General features: G+C 36.9%; 1 protein-coding gene and 1 pseudogene across 2 annotated transcripts; both read left to right on the top strand.

Moving 5' to 3' along the window:
* The first annotated feature begins 789 nt into the window (after positions 1–789).
* LOC18427398 (dnaJ protein P58IPK homolog) lies at positions 790–17,533 on the top strand. Its single transcript, XM_020663074.2, has 7 exons — positions 790–1,006; positions 1,867–2,068; positions 2,167–2,327; positions 3,524–3,617; positions 3,703–3,938; positions 11,122–11,202; positions 17,056–17,533. The coding sequence occupies exons 1-5, from the start codon at positions 909–911 to the stop codon at positions 3,739–3,741; spliced, it is 594 nt and encodes a 197-aa protein (XP_020518733.1). The 5' UTR covers positions 790–908; the 3' UTR covers positions 3,742–3,938; positions 11,122–11,202; positions 17,056–17,533.
* Positions 17,059–17,533, top strand: LOC148780974 (dnaJ protein P58IPK homolog B pseudogene; annotated as a pseudogene). Its single transcript, XR_016061470.1, has one exon. The product of XR_016061470.1 is annotated as a dnaJ protein P58IPK homolog B pseudogene (transcript).
* Positions 17,534–24,516: the final 6,983 nt, after the last annotated feature.

Genomic DNA, 24,516 nt, shown 5'->3' on the forward strand with positions numbered 1-24,516 from the left:
TTTCATGGTTGCCTCTTTCTATAATAGCCTCTCTCAGGCTCCTACCCTTCCTGGTAACCCTCCATCAGCCTTGGCAAAAGTGTGGGCGACCTTTGCACAACCCAAGGTGCAAACCTTTTACTGGATTGCTGCATCCAACAGAGCCCTCGAGGTGGACCAACTCGAAAAAAGGGGGATCCCCATCCTCAATAGATGCGCCTTATGTCTTTCTGAAGGGGAATCTAGCCCTCACCTTTTCCTTCTTTGCAATGTCGTACATGATTTGTGGGATATGGTAATACAACTGTTTGGTATCCAATGGGTGACGCCATCCTCGATCAGAGCCCATATCTCTTACGACCTGGACTCTCAGTGGCCGAAAGCTGGGAAACTTTGTGGAAAGCTACTGTAGCGTTTACCATATGGATTATATGTATCAAACTACCAACCCCAGCTCTCTTTCATAGGATCGCTACCTTGGTCTCCATTTGGGCTTCCAATCATCAGACATTCGCGGGCATTCCAAAGAACTTCTTCCATAGTTAATGGAAGAATATTCTTTACTACCAACCGAGAAAGGCAATTAGACATAACAATTGGCAACCCCACCTGTTGGCTGCATTAAGTTAAACTTTGACGGTTGTTCAATTCAGAATCCTAGCCCAGCTAGCGCTGGAGGAGTTTTTAGAGACTACCACCGGAAAGTCCTCTTAACGTACTCCGAATACCTCGGTGGTGGTGACTCCCAATATGCTGAGGCCATGGCTTTGTACTGGGGCTGAAAAAGTTGAACCAGTCTTGGGGACCACGCCTCATTGTGGAAGGAGACTCCCAAAACACAATCTCTTGGGCAAGTGGGAAGATCCTCCCCCCCCTCCCCATGGCAACTTACCACCAATTTTGATGAAATCTTTCACATTTGTAGGGATATGGACGTGTCCTGGAGGCATATATGGAGGACGTACAACGAGTTCGCAGATCTCATGGCGAAGGCGGGAGCTAGAATGCAAGAGGAAGATAATGCCAGGTCCTACTCCTTTTTTGTCACGGACCACAAGCACACTTAGTAGCTTCGAAAGTGTCTTCCTTGGTTTTTGGTTTTATTTTTTGGTTACCCATTGTAAATCATTGTAAACGGGCGACTATTATAAGCCCCTTTTTGTATATGGCTCACTGATGTATTTTTTTCAAAGAGCTACCCATGTGGGGGCTCTCGGTCTTCTCATTTTTGTAACAATTACTGGCTCAGTAATACAATGGTAACATTTTTTTTAAAAAAATATTTTGAAAATATCAAAATCAAATCGATGTCGGTGCAAACCTCATCTTTTGGGTCACCAAAAGTTCCCAAAATCAACTACTAGAAGCTCCAAATCCTCCCACGAAGTATTGCCTTTGTTTTGGGAAGAAATCGAAAGAATAAAAAATTTATAGTTACGTAATACTGATGTGCGAATCATACTGAGCCGTGCTCCATATTTTGTTGCAAAATATCTTTTTGCGCTCATGGATAGGTATTACAACTGATTGAACTGTGCAATCTAAGGCACTTTCGAAATTTGAACTTGGAAGTATATCTCAAAGTCAGAGTCTGAGATTCTCCTGCAATATAAGTCTTCTTTTAAAGTCCATCCTTCGTCTCGTGTTTTACATGTATTCATATATGATTCTTTTCTTGCATTCGCCTTCCAGTTTTATATTATCCTTTTGAAAACATCTATGGATTGAATGATCTAATTTTAATTTAGTCCTTTTTGTATTCAGTTCTTTTACCTACACTTGCTGGTAAGCATTTACGTTTCCACTAATTATTTTGAATGCCCGATCTTCTTTATTTTATTTCTGATTTGGAAATGATATGATTCAGGCAATTTTTGGCTGATGTAGATATGAGGAGTCCGAGAGAGACTACAAAAATTTTTTGGAGTTAAAACCTAGTCCTTCTGCTGCAGAAAAAGAACTTTCCCAGATGTTCCAGGCAAAAAGTTCTCTTGAAGTTGCCATAGATCTTTTTAATTCCAAAATTGTTATCAAGGCAATGGACCACCTCGACAAAGTTGTCATTGTTTTTTCACCGGAGTGCTCCAAGGTCTGTGGGTTTGTTGCTTTTAATTTGTTGCAGCTGATGATTTGGTATATCTATGCAAATGAGATGGTGTTTAACACTGATAATATTTCTTGTTTCAGGCAAAACTTTTAAAAATTAAGATCTTGATAGCGGAAAAAGACTATTCAGGTGCCATTGCTGAAACTGGTTATATACTCAAATCTGATGAGAGTAATCTGGAGGCTTTACTTCTGCGTGGACAAGCCTATTATTACCTGGTTGATCATGATGTTGCTTTGAGGTATGTTTAGTGGAATTTGTAGGCAGTGCCATAATGGACAGATTTGTTTTGTGTGTGTATTACTTTCAAGGTTCATGGATTTCAAGGTTCATGGACAGTGTAAAGATCAAACATCTTGCCCCCAATTGATTTTGAAGCTGTAATGACTCTTATCTGCAGTGTGAAAGAACAGTTTAAAATGGGTTTGTGGTTTTTGCTTTGTCCAGATATTTTCCGTTTTTGATGAAATGCTTTTGAATATTTATGGAAGAAACTAAACCTTTTTTATTTTTATTTTTTTTAAATTTCATTTTTGGGTTGTGTCAACAAACCGTGTTTGAGCATATCCGTTCCCATCTTTTTGGTCAAATGAAAATATACATTATATATGTTGTACTGTCACATTGCCCTAGTATTCGCCAACACACTACAAGAAAATTCTCATCATTATTTTTCTTCACAGAAATATTAAATAGAGGAAACCTGCAACATCCTCTTTTGGGAAATCTTTTGTGTTTGTTTTTCAAGATTATCAGATCTTGAGTTTGCTCACCTCAGTTCATACAGATGGGAGTGGATTGTTTAGTTTTCCTGCTGTAGGTATCTGTTTTCACTTTTGTCTCTTCATAGTCCAAATTAGCCGCCTCAAATTATCTTAGTATGAAATCAGTCTCCAGCTTTGGGGTTCGTGATTTTTCCAACGTGATTTACTCTAGTATGCATGCATTTCTTCAATTGCTCTAAGGGCCTCGCTTGTTCTTAAGGCTAGCCTTTTGTGGGCTGCCATTGGGGAACATGTTCACAAAAATTTAATAGACTGGGGCCATCTTTAGATCTTGGTACTGCTTGCAATATAACTCAACTCACAGCCTCCCACTAGTCTGCAATTTTCCCCTTGATCAGTTCTTTGTCCTGTTAGGTCAATTCTTTTGGATCACTAAGGCTACAATGGGAAGTATGATTGTACTACATGCTGCTTTGATGTTTAAATTCTTCATTTCTTGATTTAAATGACCATCAACAAATTTCTTATGCTTTGAAAAAGTAAATGGAAAAGACTTTGATTTATGTTAGTGAAGTTGTTTATGTGACAGCTAGTTGACTCTTTCAAATATTGTGGGTAGAAAGGAGGATATGCTGCATTAGTGGTTTCTGGGAAGTGATATAGCCTCCACAATGTCTTTCTTGGACATTTACATAAATATTTCTTTGTGAAGGCACTACCAAAAGGGGCTTCGTCTTGACCCGGAACATAGTGGACTGAAGAAAGCTTATTTTGGATTGAAAAATCTTATAAAGAAGACTAAAAGTGTAAGGTTCAGAATTATTTTTCAAGATGCATTCTAAGAGATGGTCGCAGAGTTTAAGTCTGCCAAACATGTTCTGGAATTAACAGGGTGGTTCATTTGTTTTCCTCACGCTGAAGAGAATCTAGCTAAGGGAAAGTTGCGATTAGCAGTAGAGGACTTTAAAGGAGCACTTGCGCTGGACCCGAATCATACTGCATACAATGTCCATCTTTATCTTGAGTTGTGCAAGGTATTGATCAAGCTTGCCAGGGGAAAAGATGCTTTGGACAGTTGCACTGCAGCACTTGACATTGATGGGGAGCTTATAGATGCTTTAGTTCAGGTCTGCTCATATTATATTTTAAGTGCTTTTTCTGGCTTATTTCTTAATGTCTTACTTAAAGACATTATCAGTTTTTTGACAGACATGGAAGTGCTTATTCCGATGGAAAAGTTACGTAATTTTATTATTTGATTGTCCAACTATATTTATATGTTCTTTTTCTTTTAAGTGTTTTCTCTGATCTTAATAAATCTCATATACTTTCATTGTTATTCTTTTCTCTTTCTCTCTCGATAAAAAGAATTGAGTGTTACATGTGTATCTTTCCTTAATTAAGATATCACTGAGCCAAATTTGGGGCATCAATACCTGGTGTAAAAAAAAAAAAGTCTGCAACATCAATTGTTTGGACTGAACTAGGACTTTGTAACGAGCTGGCTATTCGGAATGGGCTAGGTGTCCTCTCTTTCCATCCCCTCCCTCTGATGGTAAAACTGTGATTAGCCAGCCGTGGACTGCTTCCTGCTCAGTCATCGGGCAATCGAACATAGTATCGCTTGTTTTCTCACTCCCTCAGCCAACACAGCAGCCTCCTCGTTTGCTTCGTCCAAGTGCGAAAGGGCACACCGGGCCTGCTGATGCTGTCAAAATTTCCTCATAAAACACTTGAAAGTTGCCATGGACCCTCTGCTTGCCCTGTTCCCCCACAATGACATTGTTGGAGTCACTTTTAATTTTCAGTTTCTGCCAATTATCTGCTGAACATTGCTGTCCAGTTAGCAGTGGTCCATCTCTATTGTTTCCAAACACAGCTCTTCTGATTTCCTCCATTTCATATGGCTACTTAACCAGGTGGCACTAACTGGTGATAATTTCTTGAACGGTACCCTTGTTAAAGACGTATTTACCTTCTTGTCTCTGTGAACAACTTCTGAAAATTCTGTATGATCACTGCCTCCATTTCCTCCTGAGATTCCATCATTTGAGCCCAATTTGTATGTTTTGAATATTATTGTTTCTGTGCTAAGTGCTTGCTGTCTTGTGGAAGAGCCTGGTATTCTTGTATATTTCTATTAGCCACTTTATTCTGGACTTTTGATGCTGGGATATCTCTTCCATTCTCAGGCAATGCTGTAATTTCACTTGTCTCCACCCTACAATTATGCTCCCCACATCTAACTGTCTACTTTCCAGTGGTTTTGTTTCAGCCACTCTGCACGGCATGGAGTCCTTCTTTGCTTCTAAATGACCAAACATTCTCTCTTCGAGGCAGGTCTTATTCTGCTTTACGCTATCTAGCTCCTCCCAGAATGGATCTCTGTTGGCTGGTCAATTAAGGCCTTACACAGCAGTAGGGGTCTATGTAAATTGATGCTTGGGACTTATAAAAGATACAATGACTGACCACTCACTGTTAATGTGGTCAGCTATACATAAGGCTGTGGGATCCCATACTATCCATATCCTTGCAGATGCTGTCTTTGCACTTTAAGCCACCCAATTCGTTTTCTCCCCCATAGTGCTAAAGTTTCCATGCATTCTGGATCAACTAATTCCCCATTTCAGTCTCTCCTAAAGAATCAAAATATCATGCCTTTTTTCCGTTAAAGCAATTTTACCAACTTCATCTGGGGGTCTCTCAGGCCCCTTATGATCCATAACATGATCTGCGTGATGGTGGCTTGCATGGAGTCTAGTTTTGAATAAAGGGACACGTTCCATCTGTGAATGGCTCAGAGGCATGTCTGCACTTGTCATAGTGTCAAACACTAGGTTTCTGAGCTTTCGGCTCTCTCTTCCTTTGTCCCTAGTACCATTGTTGTCCTTGTTGTAGCAACTCATCTGCTTATGTTTTGTCTTTGACGGCGTTGACTTGGAAGGTTTGCTGTCTATGCATACCGCATATGCTTTGATATCCTCATTGCTTGCAATATTTCATCGATATGAGGCCCTGCCCAAGAATTCTTTTCCTTCCCCAAATTCATGGATTGGGTTTCAACAAAGTATCACTGCATTCTTTGTGCCTGCTGTATCTACCATGTCTTGCCATACTTCATTTGCACTCCACGGTATTTTAAAGGTTTTACATTTAGATGACCATAGGTTGAAGGCACCGAGCTCTCGAGATGATTGTTTATGGCAAAACCTGTTTTGCTATAATCGACTTATTTAAAATTAGGAAGTTGGTTCTTTTCTTTTCCCTTGTCCATCCTAGAAAGACATCCCCACGGGCCTCGGGGGTTTGGAAATCTGTACTTCGTCTCTTTAGATCATTCATTTGCTTTCACCCGAGGGATGGGACAAAAGTTAGGTTATGGATAGACCTATGGTTAGTCCATCTCTCCCTTTCTCTCTGCTTTCCACAGCTTTTCTGTCTAGCTAGGAATCCCGAAGCCTCCATAGCTGAGCTTCTTGCTGTCGTCGGAAACTCTAGAGTCTTGACCTTGGGATCCCGATTTCACAGCCCCTTGCGGGATGTCGAATTTCCAGCCTTTCTGGGACTTTCCTATCTCCTCCACTCCTTCACCCTCTCACCCCATGGGGACAATCAAATCATTTGGACCCCGTCCCCTTCAGGGATCTTCTCTTTCTCCTCTTTCTTTCACAAGCTTAACTCTCCCCAAACCACCCAACCCGTGCATCTTCCCACCACTGCAAAAGCCTGGATTTCTTTCATTCCACCCAAGCTTCAGGTCTTCAATTGGTTCGCCTTGTGGGACAGAGTTCTAACAGTGGACAACTCCAAAGAAGATGCTACAAACCCCCAACAGATGCATGATATGCTTTTCGGAAGAGGAATCCAACTCCCACTTCTTCATACACTGTAATTTCGCGAGTCTTATTTGGAAGGACCTACTTCAGCTCTTTGGTTGGTCGTGGGTTGCACTAGAATCTGTTCCTCAACTGTTTCAGCAAATGGGCTGTCCTTGTGGCCCAAATCCGGAGTTTTTCTTTGGGTGCATACCTAGAGGGAGGCCAACCAAGTGGCCGACGCACTAGCTAAGCATGGAGCTTCAATGGAGTTGCCCTATGCTGTCTCATATATGGCCTTCACTTCCTGGTTTCTGTGAATGTTTTGTGCTTGTTTTGTACTTTCTACATATGCTTGTAATTCCGCTTGTATAGCCTTTTGTTTTGCCACTCTTATTAGTGGCTTTTTGCGCCCTGGGCGTGGGTTTTTTGTACTACTTATATTCTTACTCTTAATACAAGGTTAACAGTTTCAGTAAAAAGGAAGGGAAAATGACCTCTACCCCCCTCCCCAAAATTTTCATCCCTATTAGCCCCTTGGGTTCACCAAAATCCCCTGTACCCCCTCAAGTTTAAAACATTGGGATCGTTAGCCCCTCAATTATGTATTTCTTTGTTCTTTTTACAAATTTGATCTTTTTTACAAAATTCCAAGCTCATACATTAGTCATCTATACTTTTTTTGTGACTTGATATACAAATTTTGTTTATGATAATAATAGTATTAATAATAATGATGATAATAATAAGAACAATAATATATTAATATATTGTTAAATAATTCATCTCTTATTGGTATTTTGATAAATTTCTTTTATAAATGAGTAAATAAATAATAATAATCCATTAACAATAGTAATAAAGATTTTGGTTAATCATTTTGCACGTCGAAAGATATTGATGCAATTGTAAATTAGGTCATAATATTAAAGAAAGTTTCTTTTTTTCTTTTTTCTTTCCCACAGAGGTAAGATTGGTTTTGCACAACGAAATAGAAAGGGAAGGGAGTTACTAATGGATGGGATTGGCCTTTTGTAAAATAAAAAGATCAAATTTGTAAAAAGAACAAAGAAAAACATAATTGGGGGGCTAATGGTCCCAATGTTTTAAACTTGAGGGGGTACTAGGGATTTTCAATGAACTTAAGGGCCTAATAGGATGAAAATTTCAGGGAGGGGGTAGAGGTCATTTTCCCAAAAAAAATTAGGAAGGTTTCTGCTGCACTCCAATTTTATATCCAGGATTCCTAAGGTGAATTTTCCTGAAAAGATTCCAGAGTTTTATCAAATTGGCATGTCTTAGGTGCTTTACATGATCATCTCAAATAATATGAAGTGCGTCTATGATCAGTCTTGCCCAGAATAGTTTCCTGTGAGCAATGAGATTTGACACTTGGAAGGATATGTTGTAGAAAGTGTTCATATGTCTTTAATGCAATAATGTGGAAGATGTAGCACGATAACTTCACCATCAAAGTCGATATGCCGAAATGCATAATTGTGCTGTCTGGGGTTTTCTTTTCAACGCCACAGAAATATATTGTTTTGAAGAAAAATAGAATAGCTTGACTTACATCTGCCTCTCTTCCTCTAAAATTCTCAGTACCACTAGTTGCTTTAGAGCTTCCAGAGGAATTTGTCAAACTGGCAACTCATTCCCTATCCTTATATATATATATGGGAAAAGATTGTATTAGCCCACTAGCTCATGAGCCCAACGGCCCATATTGAATCTGAGCCGATCTAACGATCACGGATGTCCGGTAGTGCTTGAATTTTATTTTATTTTTTTCAAATCCAAATGACTTGAAATTTTAGGTGTGTGTTCTTCTCATCAAGACGCACCTATAAAAATATAAAAACAATTATTCGTGAAAAACAAAATGACCAAAATACCCCCCGAATCTTTTTGGGCGTATTTTCGTCAATTTATTTAATGTAAAATATTTTTTTGATATTTTTCGAAGATTCACCTATTTTTTATGAACACACGCTTAAAATTTCAAGTGATTTGGATTTGTAGAAAAAAGCTAAAATTCAAACACTACCGGACATTCGTGATCGTCAGATTGGTCCAGATTCAATTTGGGACGTTGGGCTCATATGTTCATATGAGTTAGTGGGCTAATCCCATCTTTTCCCTATATTCGAGTTATTGTGTAGAATGATGAATAAAAATTAATTTTGGAGCCATCTACACTAAAGCCATTTCCAAGGGATGTCCAATTGTTTTATACCTCTATGGTGACAATATAATTTGGAAAAGAGAACATTCGTAACGTAAGAAAACTCAGCAAATTCAATGGTTAATATGAAGTTATATTGAGATATAAAACTAAGTAGGATGAGATTGTGAGGGTTTTTTGTTAGATCTCTAGCCAACTCATCATTCATCACTGTTATCTTTTAATGGTCTTCAATGTTTAAAAAACCAGACCACCTGGCGCGTAGGTGCCCCAAAAAAAATTTTCGCATGCCTTGACCTGGGTGCCCCAACATAGGCGGCTGTACCTAGGTGGGCGCCCAGGCGGGTGCCCAGTGCCCAGTTCTGGGCAGGCGCCTAGCACAATTTACGAATTTTTTTTTTAAACTTCGCCCAAAACGGCAAAGGGGGTCATTTTGACCCCCAAATTTGTATAAAATAAGTTTAGGGGTTTATTTTTCATCCCCAAACTAAAAAAGGGTTTATTTTTCAACCCCAAACTAAAAAAAACAAGAAACCCTCAATCTTAAACTTATTTATGAGAATCTAAAGCAATTGCTGAGAATCAAGAGTACTTCTTGTTGATTGAAAAAGTTTGTTTTTCTAATTGAAATTATTTTTAGGGTGCTATTGGTGGTATTTGGAGACCTTACAGTGGCCTATTAGACTTTTAAATGTTTTGTATGGTTCAAAATTTTGAATAAGTTTATTATCAACCTGATTACCTGAGAGGCTGAGACATGTGATATGTTTGTATATAAAAAGGTATGTTGCGAACTTGCTAAATTTTCAATTTCAAATGGAATACATTACTAATTTTTACACAAATATATGCATATATGTGCATTTGGTTAGCAAATATATAAAAAAAAACTAATAATTTGCACCACAGGGCGCCCGACGTTCTGGGCACCAGCCTAGGCGCTGGGCGCCAAGTAGGCTGCCTAGGGGCCGCCTAGCGTTTTTTGAAACCTTGATGGTCTTGTGTGGCGTCTTCAATATTTATTGATGGGGACATGATTAGTTCACTGAGAAAGTCTGGTTGATAATATCGAATCTTGTGTTTAGAATTTGAAAGGTGAAAAAATGCTATCTTGTGGTGGCAGGTTGAACCCTGCCTTTTTTTAGTAGCATGCTCGATCTCACCCTGGCTGCTTTTATGGTGCTTTTCATGAGTCTTCCTGACATTGAAAAGAATTATGCGAGAATTTATTGGCGTGGTGCATCCAAGAAATCTGGGGTTAGTTGGTGATATTATTATTATTTTTGGGCAGGATGGGGGCGTGGTGGTGTTTATTGGCTTATACAAGAATGACATTTATTTATTGTGGAACATTTTGCAAATTTTGAAAAAAATTGATCCAAATATACGCACTCGACTATATAATGGGGCATCCTGTGTGGACTTCGAATAAAAGAGCGGCTTGTCAATAGGTAGGAAAGGTATTTGTGTAAAGATGGTTATGTAAGGGTACAGTTCAGGTGAGTCTGGGGATGCACCTTTTACAGTGAGTCCACTCTCACAAAAATGCATCTTGGAAATGGATTTCGAAGATCGATTTGGATCCAAAAGTCTTGCAAATCTATCATCTAGATCCCTCTATTATGTTCTTCTTTTCTGAACCGTTACACTTGAATTCTCCAAAGATCATCAGCTCACTGTTTTGGAGCTCCAAGTTCGTGAATCTGAGGTGGAAATGTGTTTGAAATGATTTGCGATGTGTTTCAGGTCCTGAATTCCTCGATAGCCAGGGTGGACGCATGAGTTGGCACCAAATACTTTGCCTTGATTTAATTATGATTTCTTCCCAATTTGCATTCATTAACTAAATCAGCACAGAATCATACTAGAGTTATATGAACGTAAATGTACATGGCGCATACATTTATCTTTGCTGTCTGTGTGTGTTGATTATGCATGGCTGTGTAAAATGTTCGAGCCTCACTGTCTATGGATTTTGGATAAACTGGTAACCTTCAAATACATATACATATGTGTCTATCTTTACAAGTATAAGAAGTTGGTTTGTGGTTTGTTTCAAGTCCTATACTGTTTTGTGGTACACAACTGTCTGGTTGCTCAATCTTATCAAAAAAGGTCTCTCTTTAAGTAGAAACATGTCCTATGGTTTTTTTGTTTTGTTTTGTTTACAAGGATATCATAACTTCTTTCAGTCTGTCAAAAATATTTGTTCTAGCAGTAAGAAACAGTTTCATAATAGTGCCATCATTCTTTGGGTGTGATTCATTGTATTTTCACAATTTAACATTACATCTTTATTGCATACAGAGAGGTGAAGCCAAACTTTTAGTTGAAGATTGAGAGGGGGCAGTTGGCGACTTGCAAGCAGCTGCGCAAAAATCTCCTCAGGTTTGTTGTTAGCTGCGCAAAAATCTCCTCAGGTTTGTTTTTAATTTTGAAAAATTGTTTTCATAAACTCTACTGGTAAAATGGACCAGATGTCAGTAATATCTGTTACGGTTACTTTAAAATTGGCACTACACCAAACCTATTTGCCCTAAAAGGCAACATCTAGTTATGGAACACACTATACACACTACTAAAATCACTGACTGCTTTTGACCCAGATGATCTATTGATAGGTATTTTATAATCTATTGTTATTTAAAAATGAAATCCCTCCAACTTGCAAAAAAAAAAAAATGGATTTCTTCAGAAAATATTGGAATCATTTTAGTGACCAATAAATAAATTGAAGCATTTTAATGATAAAAATTGAAGCTTTATATTATTACGATCTTTGCTAGGATGAAGGGATTAGTAATATCTCATCTCTCTTCAGAGACCTAGCATTCTTATTGAAAGACAGAATGGAGGATGGGAAAGCCTAGCTTCTAGTGTCTGGCTTCCTCAACGAAATGCCAACTCCTGAGAACTCACCTCATGCATTGGGTAGTATTGGTTTTTCTCTCAGTTTAATTTACTGTTTCTCTTGTTGGTTAGAGTATTCAATACAGCATTGTATTAATCAAATAATAGGGAGGTCAACAGAGGTTCTTGCTCTGAGACACATGTGGAGCACCAGGCAGGCCACTTGTGGAGCTTTCTGTCCTAGCGAGAAGGACATGAGGCTTTTCTCCCAAACATCTCCTTAGTGCATGCGGAAACCTCCAGCGACAAGAATCACTGCATCCTCTGGTGGTTCTGGCCCCTCTACCATCGATGCTTGTGTCGATGTGAATTTGTAGAGGTTGGTTTAGCAGATCATAAAGGGGAAGAGCAAACAATTCATTTACCCAATAAAAAAAGAGCAGACAATTCATGTCCTGAGCTTGGTGGTGGATTAGATAAGTTGTCCAAAACTCTCTCCTGGCTTTTTCAGTCAAGTGCCTCTGTCTCTCTCCCACTTGAACTCTGTCTATCTGTTGCTGCTTATTCATTGTATTTGGGGTTATTCCAAAAGGGTTATTCCTTTTGGAATAACCATTTTCCTGCCACATTCTTCACCCTCATGCATTAGCTCTTCCAGCCATATTAGACTGTTTCTGGTGGTGTTCCTTGATCGTGCTCTATGGCCATTTGCTAAACAACCATATTAGCCACCTCGGGACTGTTTTGAAGTATTAAGGAAGAATGACTGTAAACAAAGATAAATCCACCTTTGGACAGAGGCCTATTTGTAGGGCATTTGATCAGAGGAGGGTATTGCTGGATGGGCGAAATAATTGGAGCCAAGTGTCAAGTGAATGTTTGTTCTTGAACTTCTCATACAAGATCTATGTTGAAGTTTTGATGTGCTTTGAAAAAGGTGCGGCTAGGGAATTTTGATGGGTGTAGGAGTTCTATTCAGATTAGGTTTCCTAACATGATTAGGGGTCCTAGTTGGATTGGGTTTCCATTTTTTGGTTTGGATGTGAGTTGTAATTGGATTGGTATATATCAAGTTGCATGATGTGCAGACAAACAATATATTCATGGGGAAGTAGTATGAGGGAAGAAAGAAAGTGAAGAGCACAAATGTAAAAGATATGTGAAGAAGAGTGCAGCCAAGAGGGAGGGAAGTTCTCCCTGAGAGCTTTTCTCAAGATACTCTTTCCCTCCTGGTGAATCAGAATCGAAGATTGCTTCTGTGGAATATAGTGAAGGGTTATGGGTCGGTCAGTAATCAAATGAATAGTCTCCTCCATAATCTTTTTATGTCTTTATTGGCAAATATTCTCAGCCCGAGTCCATGTAATTGATTTAAGATCGTTAGGGGCTGCGGACGTGCTATTTCAGTTTTAAAGCCAAGGAGCTATTGAGCCTTATGCTCTTTTGAGTTGCAGAAATCCATTGGTCCAGAATAGACATAAATGATTGTCCCAACATTCCCCCCCCCAATGCTGCCAGAACACCCACCCCCCTCCGCCTGGTCGGCAGACCAGCTCCTATCAAAGTCAAGTTTCCAAGTTCCAATGAGTGGGTATGGCCACCTCTCTAATTGTCTCAGGCTTCATCCCAGGCTCAAACAAGTCTTAAACAAAGGTGACATTATTCCCCATGACACATTGTCCACCTTGATTTGTTTGATGAAACCACTTTCATTGGATGTCTCCAAGGATACTTGTTTGATTAGACCACTAATTTCAAGGTATTGTCCTTCAAAAATATGCTGGTTCCTTGTCTTCATATAACCCAAAGTATCACTAAAGGGACAACTTCCACAGGACCCTTCTGTTAGTGTCATAGGCAAACGATCCCATTAGTGGGGAGCTTTCCTATTGTGGAATGGTGCAGGACAAGATGCCTTTTATTTTTGAAATTTTTATGTTAAATTTTAGGTATGTGTTATTGGGATTTTTAGTGTTCAACTCTAGGGTTTTTTAAGTGGAGGAATTTTAGGGTTTCCTTAGTTTTTTAGGATTTTATTGGTTGTTTAGAATAGGAGTCAATGTCCTTATAGAATTTTGTATTTTATCGAGGTAAAAATATCATTGCAAATCTTTTTCATTTCGACTTCTATTTCAATTAGAAATAGGATTTCTTGGGATCTAAGTAAGGTCTTTTATTATAAATAAAGGGTCTAATAGGGCTTTTCATTTAAATATTTCCATTGTTAGGAGTTCTAGTTGAACTAGAGAGCTTTGAAGCTTGTGTTGTTAGCTTCCTTTTCTCTCTGATTAAATTATCAAAGTTTATTTTTAATATGTTTTATTCGAATTTGCAGCATGGTATCTCACATGAGGTACCAAAAGGCATGTTCATCCTTGTAGCAGTGGAACAATGTGGCACAAACGACATATTGGTGAAATGGACGGATTCCTTATTAGGATGCTCAATCGAATAGGGAGCTGTAAAGGTTATAGAACTTCTCGATTTCCTAATGATAATAGGATTAGGGCAATATCAGCATTTGGAAGGTTTTGGGACTCCTTTACCCAAGATTTGGAAGTTTTGAAGAGTAAGGGATATGGATTAAGTGTATGGACTACGAGAAAGGTTGTGGTAGATATCAATTAGCGTATGAGATGGGGCCTTTGCTCAATATGGATACATTTGGAGATTAACAGGCCAGTAAGGTTTAAGAAGAGAATGAATTGGAGATATGAGGTTCTAGGGTTTAGGTAATGACGAGTTGGGTGTAGTGCAGGAAGGGACAAGAGGATTTAAAGCAGTGCTTAATATTGCATGAGTCTGACTGGACTTTTGGAAGATGATGAAAAAGGTGAGGGCAAGGTTGGTAGATGATGATAATGGGGTAAAGGGATAAAGGGTGTGGTATGTCAAGAAGGATGTGGCCCTAAATCATGGATGGAATGAAAAGTATACATGAAATAAGGCAACTTAAGTAGCTCATTATCAACAACAACAATCCTAGGCACTCATGGCATGAACACCTTGAAAAAGTGAGGCATCAGCAACACCAAAATGGAGTCAGCACCATCAAGCTCGAAAGCTAAATTTTATTTTGAATTCTTAATTGCATTTAGCCACTGGCCTGTATGATGCATATATAGTGGTTTCCTTGTCATAGTCTACCTTTACTTGATTCTTGAAACAACTAAAAACAAAGACCCCTGAAGACAAGATACCAAACCTAAATGCTATTAAAATATATAAAAATAACCTACTAATTATTGGAGATCACTTAAATAATCCAAAAAAGGACAAAGTGAACTCCAAATACAACCCCAAAATGGAGTCAGCACCATCAAGCTCGAAAGCCAAATTGTATTTTCAACTCTTTATTGCGTTTAGCCAATGGCTTGTATGATGCATATATAGTGGTTTCCTTGTTGTAGTCTACGTTTACTTGACGCTTGAAACAACTAAAAATAAAGACTCCTGAAGACAAAGATACCAAACCTAAATGCTATTAAAAAAATATATATAAAAAAACCTATTAACTATAGGGGATCACTTAAATAACATAAAAAAGGACAAAGTAAAGTCCTAATGTAATTCTATTGAAAAGTATCACTAATTATACTTAAAAGTCATCTCTAATTGGGAAGGGGCTACATGCCAGGTTGTTAGGTTGATGTGGCGTCACAATTTGACGTCTTCAGTTCCCTTTCTACCACGGATAGGGGATCCCTTTCCCACTGAACTAAAAAAAAAAAAAATTCATCACTAATTATGTTACGGGAGTTATTCTGGGGCACGGAACATCCAATTGATGTCATTAATAATTTCCTCTTTTTTGTCAAATGAGTAATTCAGAACTCTAAGGCTTCAGATGAGATCACCCTACCTTCTAGCATTAGCAATCCTATAAAAGAACCTTTTTTTATCACACTTTTTGAGCCATTAGATTAGGGATTCCTCTTGAGGAATATTATGACATTGAAGTTTTATTAGCTCGCTTCTTGGCCTCTTGTCTATGTTGGTGATAGAATATTCTTCCTATGAAGCTTACAATCTCCTTACCTTCCTTCTTGTTCAATGGACCAAAAGTTTCCATATTCCACACTTTGATACCAAACTAGACATGTTGGAGTCATCTCTTCATAGAGATGCCTGCCAAACCTTTGATGTTTGCACTATTCTACCAAGAAACATGTTCTTTTGGAGCAACTCGATCGGTTGTAAATAATGTTATATTTGTAGTAGGCAAATGATGTGGCAGATAGATTAGACAACGAGGGAGCTGGTATTGTTGCCTTTACTTTGGAGGACATCACCACATTCACTGACTTTACAACCTGTCATCCTCCCTCTCTCCCTGTCTTCCTCTCCCTTTTTTCTTCCCCTTGGGAATTGTGTTTTTGTTTGTCTGTATCCTGTCTGATAGTTTTACCTATACCTTCCCTTTGATATATATCCTTTTTATAGTTCAATGTTATCCATTATTGTTTTTGTTGTTCCTTTTATGCAGTGTTATCTATTTAAAAATATAGGGGAAAGAAATACACAGCAAGTTGCTTATGAACTCAGGATGATCAATTCTTCTATTTTTTATCAGAAAATGATCGAGGTTATATTTATTACTGGGCAATGATCTGGACCACATTTTGGATTCCATATTGGGTTGCTCTAGCAAATATATATGCCACATCCTTCATATGAGCAGTTTCGTCAGCCTGATCTTGACTGTTTATTGGTTGCTGGACCATGTGATTGTGAGACTCCTTGGTTACTTTCATCAACCCATGCTGTTGATCAAATCTGATAACCAGGCCATATGGGCTACAATTCTGGTTGCACATTTTCTATATGATAACCTAAATGACAATGTAGTCCCATCATATGTAAGAAGGTTCGTATACTCCAACTCTATCTAGAATTCCTCTTTCCTATCTGGAGCATTGAGATTGCCTGTCGTTGCGACCTGAGAGAAAACATTTACCTCCAGTCTTCAGGTAAATGGACCAGTCATGCACCAACGACTAGGTTGCTTTTGTTGACGACGCCAACGTCCTGTCATTAGTTCGGATAAATTTCTCTCCTTCAGTGGCTAGGGATTCTTGTGAACATTTTCTGCCACATCAACTCTTAAACTGAGTCATCCTCCCTGCTGTTTTGTTATATCTATTTCATTTTTTTGAAATGGATACTTAATGACTACCAATTTCTGAACTTGCAGTTTGCTTCTGCAGTGTTAAATCTTTAATGTTGTTGAACTCGTGAAAATTACAAAACAAACAAATGTAATAACTCAGGCTTTTTCTTCTCAAATGAAAATTTTTCAATTAACATATTTCATGGACTACATTTTATAGCATGATTCTTGTTCATTCCCATTGTAAAATCCTCTCATCAGTAAACCAAGTTCTTTTGCAGGATATGAGCATTCGAGAAGCATTGATGAGGGCAGAAAAGTCACTAAAGCTGAGCAAGCGAAAGGACTGGTACAAGATACTAGGTATATCAAGGACTGCATCCATTGCCGAGATAAAACGTGCCTATAAGAAACTTGCTTTGCAGTGGCATCCAGATAAAAATGTAGACAATAGGGAAGAGGCAGAGACTAAATTTAGAGAAATAGCAGAGGCATATGAGGTGTGACCTTCAGCAGTGTAAATTCTTACTTCTATTAAGATTTAAGATTAGAACAGGGTGTTTGCATTTGATGTCCCGATGTTAGGACATGAATGAATGCGGCCATATCATCATTGTCATTCATCAGTTCCACTTCTTATGGCTCGCATCTGGATGTCTGCTCCATCTAACAGCCCTGTGGTACTGGGTTTTGATGATATTCTTGGAACTCTAAGACACATGTTTGCACTTTTGAAGTTCTGCATTCCCTGTTTAATTAGCTTTACTTGTCATGGTAGATCATCATTTTCACTTGAAATGTTGGAGGCTTAGGGTTTAAAACAAAGCTATCATTTATTGGTAAGTAATTTTTCTTTTTGTATAATTTATTTTTAGTTTTTTTCAAATTTTCCTTTTATTACGCTTGTTTAAGAACAAAATATTGTTAAAAACATGAGATTGGAAGTATTTTTTTTTTGTTTTTTACTTTTAAATAAAAATCAAAAAATTTCCATGTCCTAATTATTTAAGGTAATTAAAAGGAACACTTTGTTTATGTGGAATTAGATCGTGTATTTCAATTCAATGTTTTATTCAAATTCTCTAACTTTATTTATTTTTAGAGAAAATTTCGTACAGAAGCTTAATTCCCCATCTTATTTCATGGTAGACCCTCCTTCTATTTTCCTTTCAAGCGGCATAAAAAAAACCCCGAGGATTTCACCGCACCCTTTCATCTCTTATCTCTAGCCCCAACAAATTGTTTTATTCCATCTCAATTTAAAAGCCTTTTTAACCCTAATTTATACTTTTTTAACCCCCATCTCTCTCGTCTCTTTTTCCTTGTTTTCATTTTGACTGTAGTAATCTCTCTCTCTCTACTACGGCAAGGATTATCTCTCCATTCACCACAGTGGCAAAGTCTGTTCATCTCTTACGATAAGTTTCTCTTTCTCTCTTCTCTCACGCATCCCTCTCTCTCTCTCTTCTCTCACGCATCTCTCTCTCTCTCCTCTCTAATGCATCTATCTCTCTTTGATTATTGAAATCTTTTGCAGATTCCATATCTCTATTCACTGGGTTCATATAGATTTTTCCCTTGAAAGACTGCGAAATGGAGTGCGGTTGTTCATCATATAGATTTTCGCTTTGACATTGGAAAGGCCGCGAAAAGGTGGTTGTTCATAAAAAAAACCATAAAATTTGTTTTTGAACCCAATTCAATTCAACAAAAAAGACAAAATCATCTTTTTCTTTTTTTGACCAAAATCATCTTAGAACGCATGTTCTTAAAGAACTTGTACTCGTAGGTATTTTCAAAATATTTCTCATTGGATCTGACCCATGTTCTTCTCGGTTTGAAAGTGAAATCTGTAAAAGAATGAAGGAAAAGGAAAATAAGTTAATGAATTAAATTGATAACTATTGCTATCGTGTGTAGAATAACAAAGAACATACAAGAAATGCAGAGAAAAAGAGGAAAGATCAAAATTAATAAGGATGAGAGAGAGAGGAAGTGAGAAATAAGAATATAGATAATAGTGAGAGAGAGAGAAAAAAAGAACAATGACGAAACGGTAGAGAGAGATCAGAAACGAAGGATTGACATGGCAGCATCACCAAAAAATGGGAGGAATGGAGGTTTCGAAAGCAGGGATAGACAAAGAGAGAGAGTACAATCCCCAGATGGTGAGAGAGAGAGAGAGTACCAACACTAGACGGTGAGAGTAATGGAGGTTTTGAAGGCAGGGGGAGAGAGAGAGACAGATAGAGGGTGAGGTTGAGATTTGATTAAACGGAAATAAGGGCAAGAGAAGAGGGCCTTTCAAATTTCAAAAGGAAAATCTACATGATGAACCAAGTGAATAGAGGTCTAAAATCTGCAAAAGATTTCAATAATGAAAGAGAGATGCGTGAGAGATGAGAGAGAGAGAGAGAGAGAGAGAGATGCGTGAGAGATGAGAAAAAAAGAGAAACTTACCGTGAGAGGGTGAGAGGTGAGCATACTTTGTCACTGTGGTGAATGGAGAGAGAGAGCTTTTGCTGTAGTAAAGAGAGAGATTACCATAGTTAAAATGAAAATAGGGAAAATAAGACGAGAGAGATGGGGTTGAAAAAGTGTAAAATAGGGTTAAGAGGTCTTTTGGATTGAGATGGACTAAAACAATTTGTTGGGGTTAGTTTTTATAGCAATAAGTGAATAAACGAGAGACAAGAGATGAGGGGGTACGGTGAAATCCTTGGGAGGGTCTCCTGTGAAATAAGATGGAAAATTTGGGTTTTGTACGAAATTGTCCTTTATTTTTATTTTATTATTAAATCGTACTTATGATTGCAATATATACTTTCACATTATTAATTAGTATACAAATACATCTTATTAAAAATATTAGTAATATAATTATGTTATATTGCTAAATATTATGATGTTCTACATTAATAAATTGATAATTGAAATTATAATTAAATCTTAGAAATACATTATAGTGATACTATTTTCTTTGCGTATTTATTTATTATTAATAAAGGAAAATATTGTTATTACAATTTTTTTATATGAACACTTGTAATAAAGAATGACATTGGTTAGGAGCAAATATTAAGATTTAGGTTTTCGAAATCTAAAACTCATAGCAAACGTGCATATTGATTGATTTTTTTTTTTTTTCTATTGTTTGAGTGATGCTTATTCACCTGTACTAAAAGATATACCATTATTAAATTTTTGTTTATATAAATGTAATTATGTTTGACTTATTCCAATTTATTTTTCATATATTATTCTATTAGATGAGATTATATAAATTGTGCAGCACATCATATCCTTACAAGTGATATGTATAGGGAAAGCTTTCTATGTTTCCCTTACAGTATAAAAGTTCTATCTTTCCCCTTATCCAACCGTCCATTCTGAATAGAGGGATAAGATTGTCCCAATTACAATGTCATGTCTCTACACTATTTTATTTTTAATTTTTTCTATAAACTATTTTGGCACCAAATTTTGAAGTCCATTCTTCTATTAAAATCTCACTAGCGAAAAATATAATTTTTTTCAATAAAATAAAATGACCAAAATACCCCTAAAAGTTACAAGGGGTATTTTGGTCATTATATTTTATCGAAAAATTATTTTTAGTATTTTTTGTAGGTGCATCCCAATGAGAAGATGATACATATCAAATTTCATATTCATACAATTTGTATAAAAAAACTAAAAATAAAATAATTTGAGATGTCGGATCTAAGATTAAACGGTGAGTGGCTCTCTTGATCAAAATTGGACGGTTGGATGGTAGGGGGAGGATATAACTTCTATATTATAGGGAAAACATATATTTAATTATGTCTGACTTATTAGAATTTATTTTTCATTTATTGTTCTATTAGATGAGATTATATAAATTGTGCAGCGGATGAGATCCTTACAAGTAATATATGTATATGTTGTATGGGCCCACTAAATAAATTTATGTTTCTATTGATTTTTGTCCCTTTAAATATATAAAACTAATTTCTATAGAGTTAGAATACTAAATTTTTCCAATTTTTTGTAGAAAACAACATTATCTTTCTTTTTTTTTTTGGTAAGTTTTGAAGAACTATCATAATTCGTGTTCTCTTTGTAAGTAAAGACTTTAGTTTTTCTAAAAAGAGCAAGCTTTCTATACTTCCCCTGTAACATAAAGCTTATATGCTTCTCCTTATCCAACCATCCATTCTAAATGGAGGGTTAAGATTGCCCCAATCATAATGTCACAATTCCACACCATTTTATTTTATTTTTGTTATAAATTATTTTTACACCAAATTTTGTGCGTCCAATCCTATATTAAACTCGCTTTTTAAAAAAAATATAAAAACATTCCCTATAAAATAAAATACCTAAAATACCCTTGAAAGATTCAAGGGGTATTTTAATCATTATCTTATCAAAAATTTATTTTTCATATTTTTTATTGGTGCGCCCCATTGAGAAGATGGCACATACCAAATTTCATATTCACACAATTTTTATTAAAAAATTAAAAATAAAATACTCTTAGGCATCGGATCTAGGATCAAACGGTGAGTGACTCACAAAATCAAAATTGGACGACTGGATGGATGGGTAAGCATAGATCTTCTATGCGGTTGGGGAAGTACAAAAACCTTTCCCTTCTAAAAAATCGCTAGTTTGTTTTCGTGATTCTTAAAATTATTTATCGAAGGATTTCAAATATTTGTATTAAGCAAATGTTAATGGGTCGAGTGTAGCGTACAACTTTTAACTTATAACTACCAAGAAATATATGTGACTAATTTATATTATCTATTGTGACTTTTTAAAGTTTTGAAGTAAATTAGACTAAATAAATAAATAAATGAATAAATAAATTATATATATATATATATATGGAAAAGTCTTCCCAACGTCTATAGGCGAAAATAAATAGTGATTTCACCTACTTTTATCACCGTCCAAATTTCATCGCGCGGTCACAATTGTCCAATAATGTTTTATTTTTCATTTTCTGCTACAAATTGGAATGATCTGAAATTTGGAGGGTATATACATCTTACGGAGGCGCATCTAATAAAAATATAAAAAAATTATTCGTGGAAAAAACATTGACCAAAAAGTTTAGAATATATATATTTGAGATCCTACACATATGGGTGGTAGAGGGATCTATCAGATCATTTTAATATATATATATATATATATATATATATATATATATATATATATATATATATAGATATTAAAAAGTTTAGAATTTTTTGTGTAGGAGTTTAATAAAGAAATTGCGTAAATGTTAAATAAAAATGTAGAGCTCCAATTTTTTAGGAATTCCAATTTTGTCACATATTTTTATATACGTAACTTATGATTATTATATGTCTATTTCTCGTGGGGATACAAAAGTTTCACATATTTTTACCCATGTAATTTGGTATTTGAATGTGTCACATCATGTTTCACTATCTTTTTTTGACAAGAATATTTCACATATTTTTTGTATATACGCATTTTCTGGCTACTTCCTAATTCATAATATTATAATATCTATCAGGTATCACGTAGGCATGTTTCTTATGTTTATTTTTCGTATATCTCGCATACCAACGTTTTTACAAAAAATTGTAATCTTTTTAAAAAAACGATAACTCTACATAGAAGGCGAATTCTAGATAGAGAGGTACGTGACATCTCTCGAGGTTTGCAATCCAAAATTAAAATTTTTAAAATATGGAAACTCTAGGTATTTTAAATATATATATCAAATGGAATTTTTTTCTTTAATAATCGTAACACTAGTATAAGTCCCTAGGAAGAATAAAGTGGAATTGCAACCCTCTCCAACGTTTTATATATATATATACCTCCGTTCTCTATTTCTCCATATTCATCATCTTCCCACTCCATCATCTTCTCAATTCTCTCACTTTGTTCCTTTTTACTATGCTAAACAGCAAAATTCTTCATAGAAAACCGATTCTATTACGATTGGAAACATCACAATGAAGAGAATCACTTTTATATATGAAGCTTTCTCCCCACTTCATCATCGTCTCAATTCTCTCACTCTGTTTTTCCTCCGCTAAACACCAAAATCCTACAATGAAGACCGATTCCATTACGATTGGAAACATCACAATGAAGAGAACCAGTTTTACATATGATGAAAGGAAGAGAACCAGTGAAGAAAGGAGGAGGTCAACCCTTCCAAAAGCAGAAAGCGGGATGAATTATCTCCTTTTAAAATTGAAGAAATTGGGTGTGAAGATATTTGGGCCTGTATCATGTTAGCGGTTCCAATGAAATCCATTGGTCAGTTCAGATGCATTGGTAGAAATTTGGTGTGAAGATATTTGGGCCCGGATCATGTTAGCGGTTCCAATGAAGCCCATTGGTCAGTTCAGATGCATTTGTAAATCATGGCTTCGACTCCTCTTTTCTCGTAACTTCATCCAAGCCCAATGTGTTGTACCTTTTGCTATCCTTATCACAGGAAAAGGTTTCATCTTAAATGATTCTAGAGTTTACAAGCCTAAGGTAAAGTTTCTGGACAATGAGACATTGGGTACAGTTAACAGGCCTGAGGTGAAGATTCTACATAATGGGAGCTTGGTTGGAGTTTACAAGCCTGAGATAAAGTTTCTAGATAGTGGGGGATCTACGTAATGGGAGATTGGTTGGAGTTTACAAGCCTGAGATAAAGTTTGTAGAGATAGTGGGGGATCTACGTAATGGGAGATTGGTTGGAGCTTACAAGCCGATAAAGTTTCTATATAGTGGGGATGGGGTGCATTGAATGGTGTAGTATGCAGTGAGCGCCTAATATAAAGGCGAAGAAAGTATCCCGTGGACTTTTATATATACAACCCTACAACCCAAGATCACATTGCCCTCCCTTGCCTATCCAACTAGTTGCGCATTCTACTTCAACCCACTCGATCAGAAATTTAAGATCCTTCAGCGTATGACTACGGACTTCGGATAGATGGCACAAAATATGTGATGAATGGCAGCGGAAATTGAATGGATAATGGAAAAAATTAGAATGGCAGTGGAACCTCAGGTGTGGTGTGTATTGGATGTTCAGCTCATCAACCGGAGGATGGAAACAGCTAGGGAGGAGGCATGCCCTTGCTCCTTGGCAGGCGCGTATGTAGATGGTGCAAAATACGTGATGAATTGCAGCGGAAATTGAATGGATAATGGACAAAATTGGAAGAAAAAGAATGGCAGTGGAACCTCAGGTGTGTTTTGGATGTTCAGCTCATCAACCGGAGGATGGAAACAGCTAGAGGGGAGGCATGCCCTTGCTGGTTGGCATTATAGGTTAGTCTTGTGTGAAAGGCGCGTGTTGTGGTATCAATAATGATGGCAAAATACTAGCTTTTCATATAGAGAGAGAAGAGTGGGAAAGTATCCCTTTGCTTTCAAACTTAGAAGCCAAAATCAAAAAAAAAAATGACGACGACGATGATCACGATTTCCACTCTGGTTTGTTGTTCGAATGGGGAGGGAGAATTTGCTTGGCTATTGGTGTTCGATTGGGGAGGGAAAATTTGCCTTTTTCATATGGAGAGAGAAGCCCTTTGCTTTCAAACTTAGAAGCCAAAATCAAAAAACAAAATTATGAACACGATTTCCACTCTGCTTTGTTGTTTGAATGGGGAGGGAAAATTTGCTTGGCTATTGTTGTTCGATTGGGGAGGGAAAATTTGCCTTTTTCATATGGAGAGAGAAGAGTGGGAAAGCATCCTTTTTGC

The sequence above is a fragment of the Amborella trichopoda genome, chromosome 8, assembly GCF_054954075.1.
Source record: "Amborella trichopoda isolate Santa Cruz 75 chromosome 8, AtrichopodaSantaCruz75HAP2 v2.0, whole genome shotgun sequence".
In the NCBI taxonomy this organism is placed as follows: Eukaryota; Viridiplantae; Streptophyta; class Magnoliopsida; order Amborellales; family Amborellaceae; genus Amborella; species Amborella trichopoda.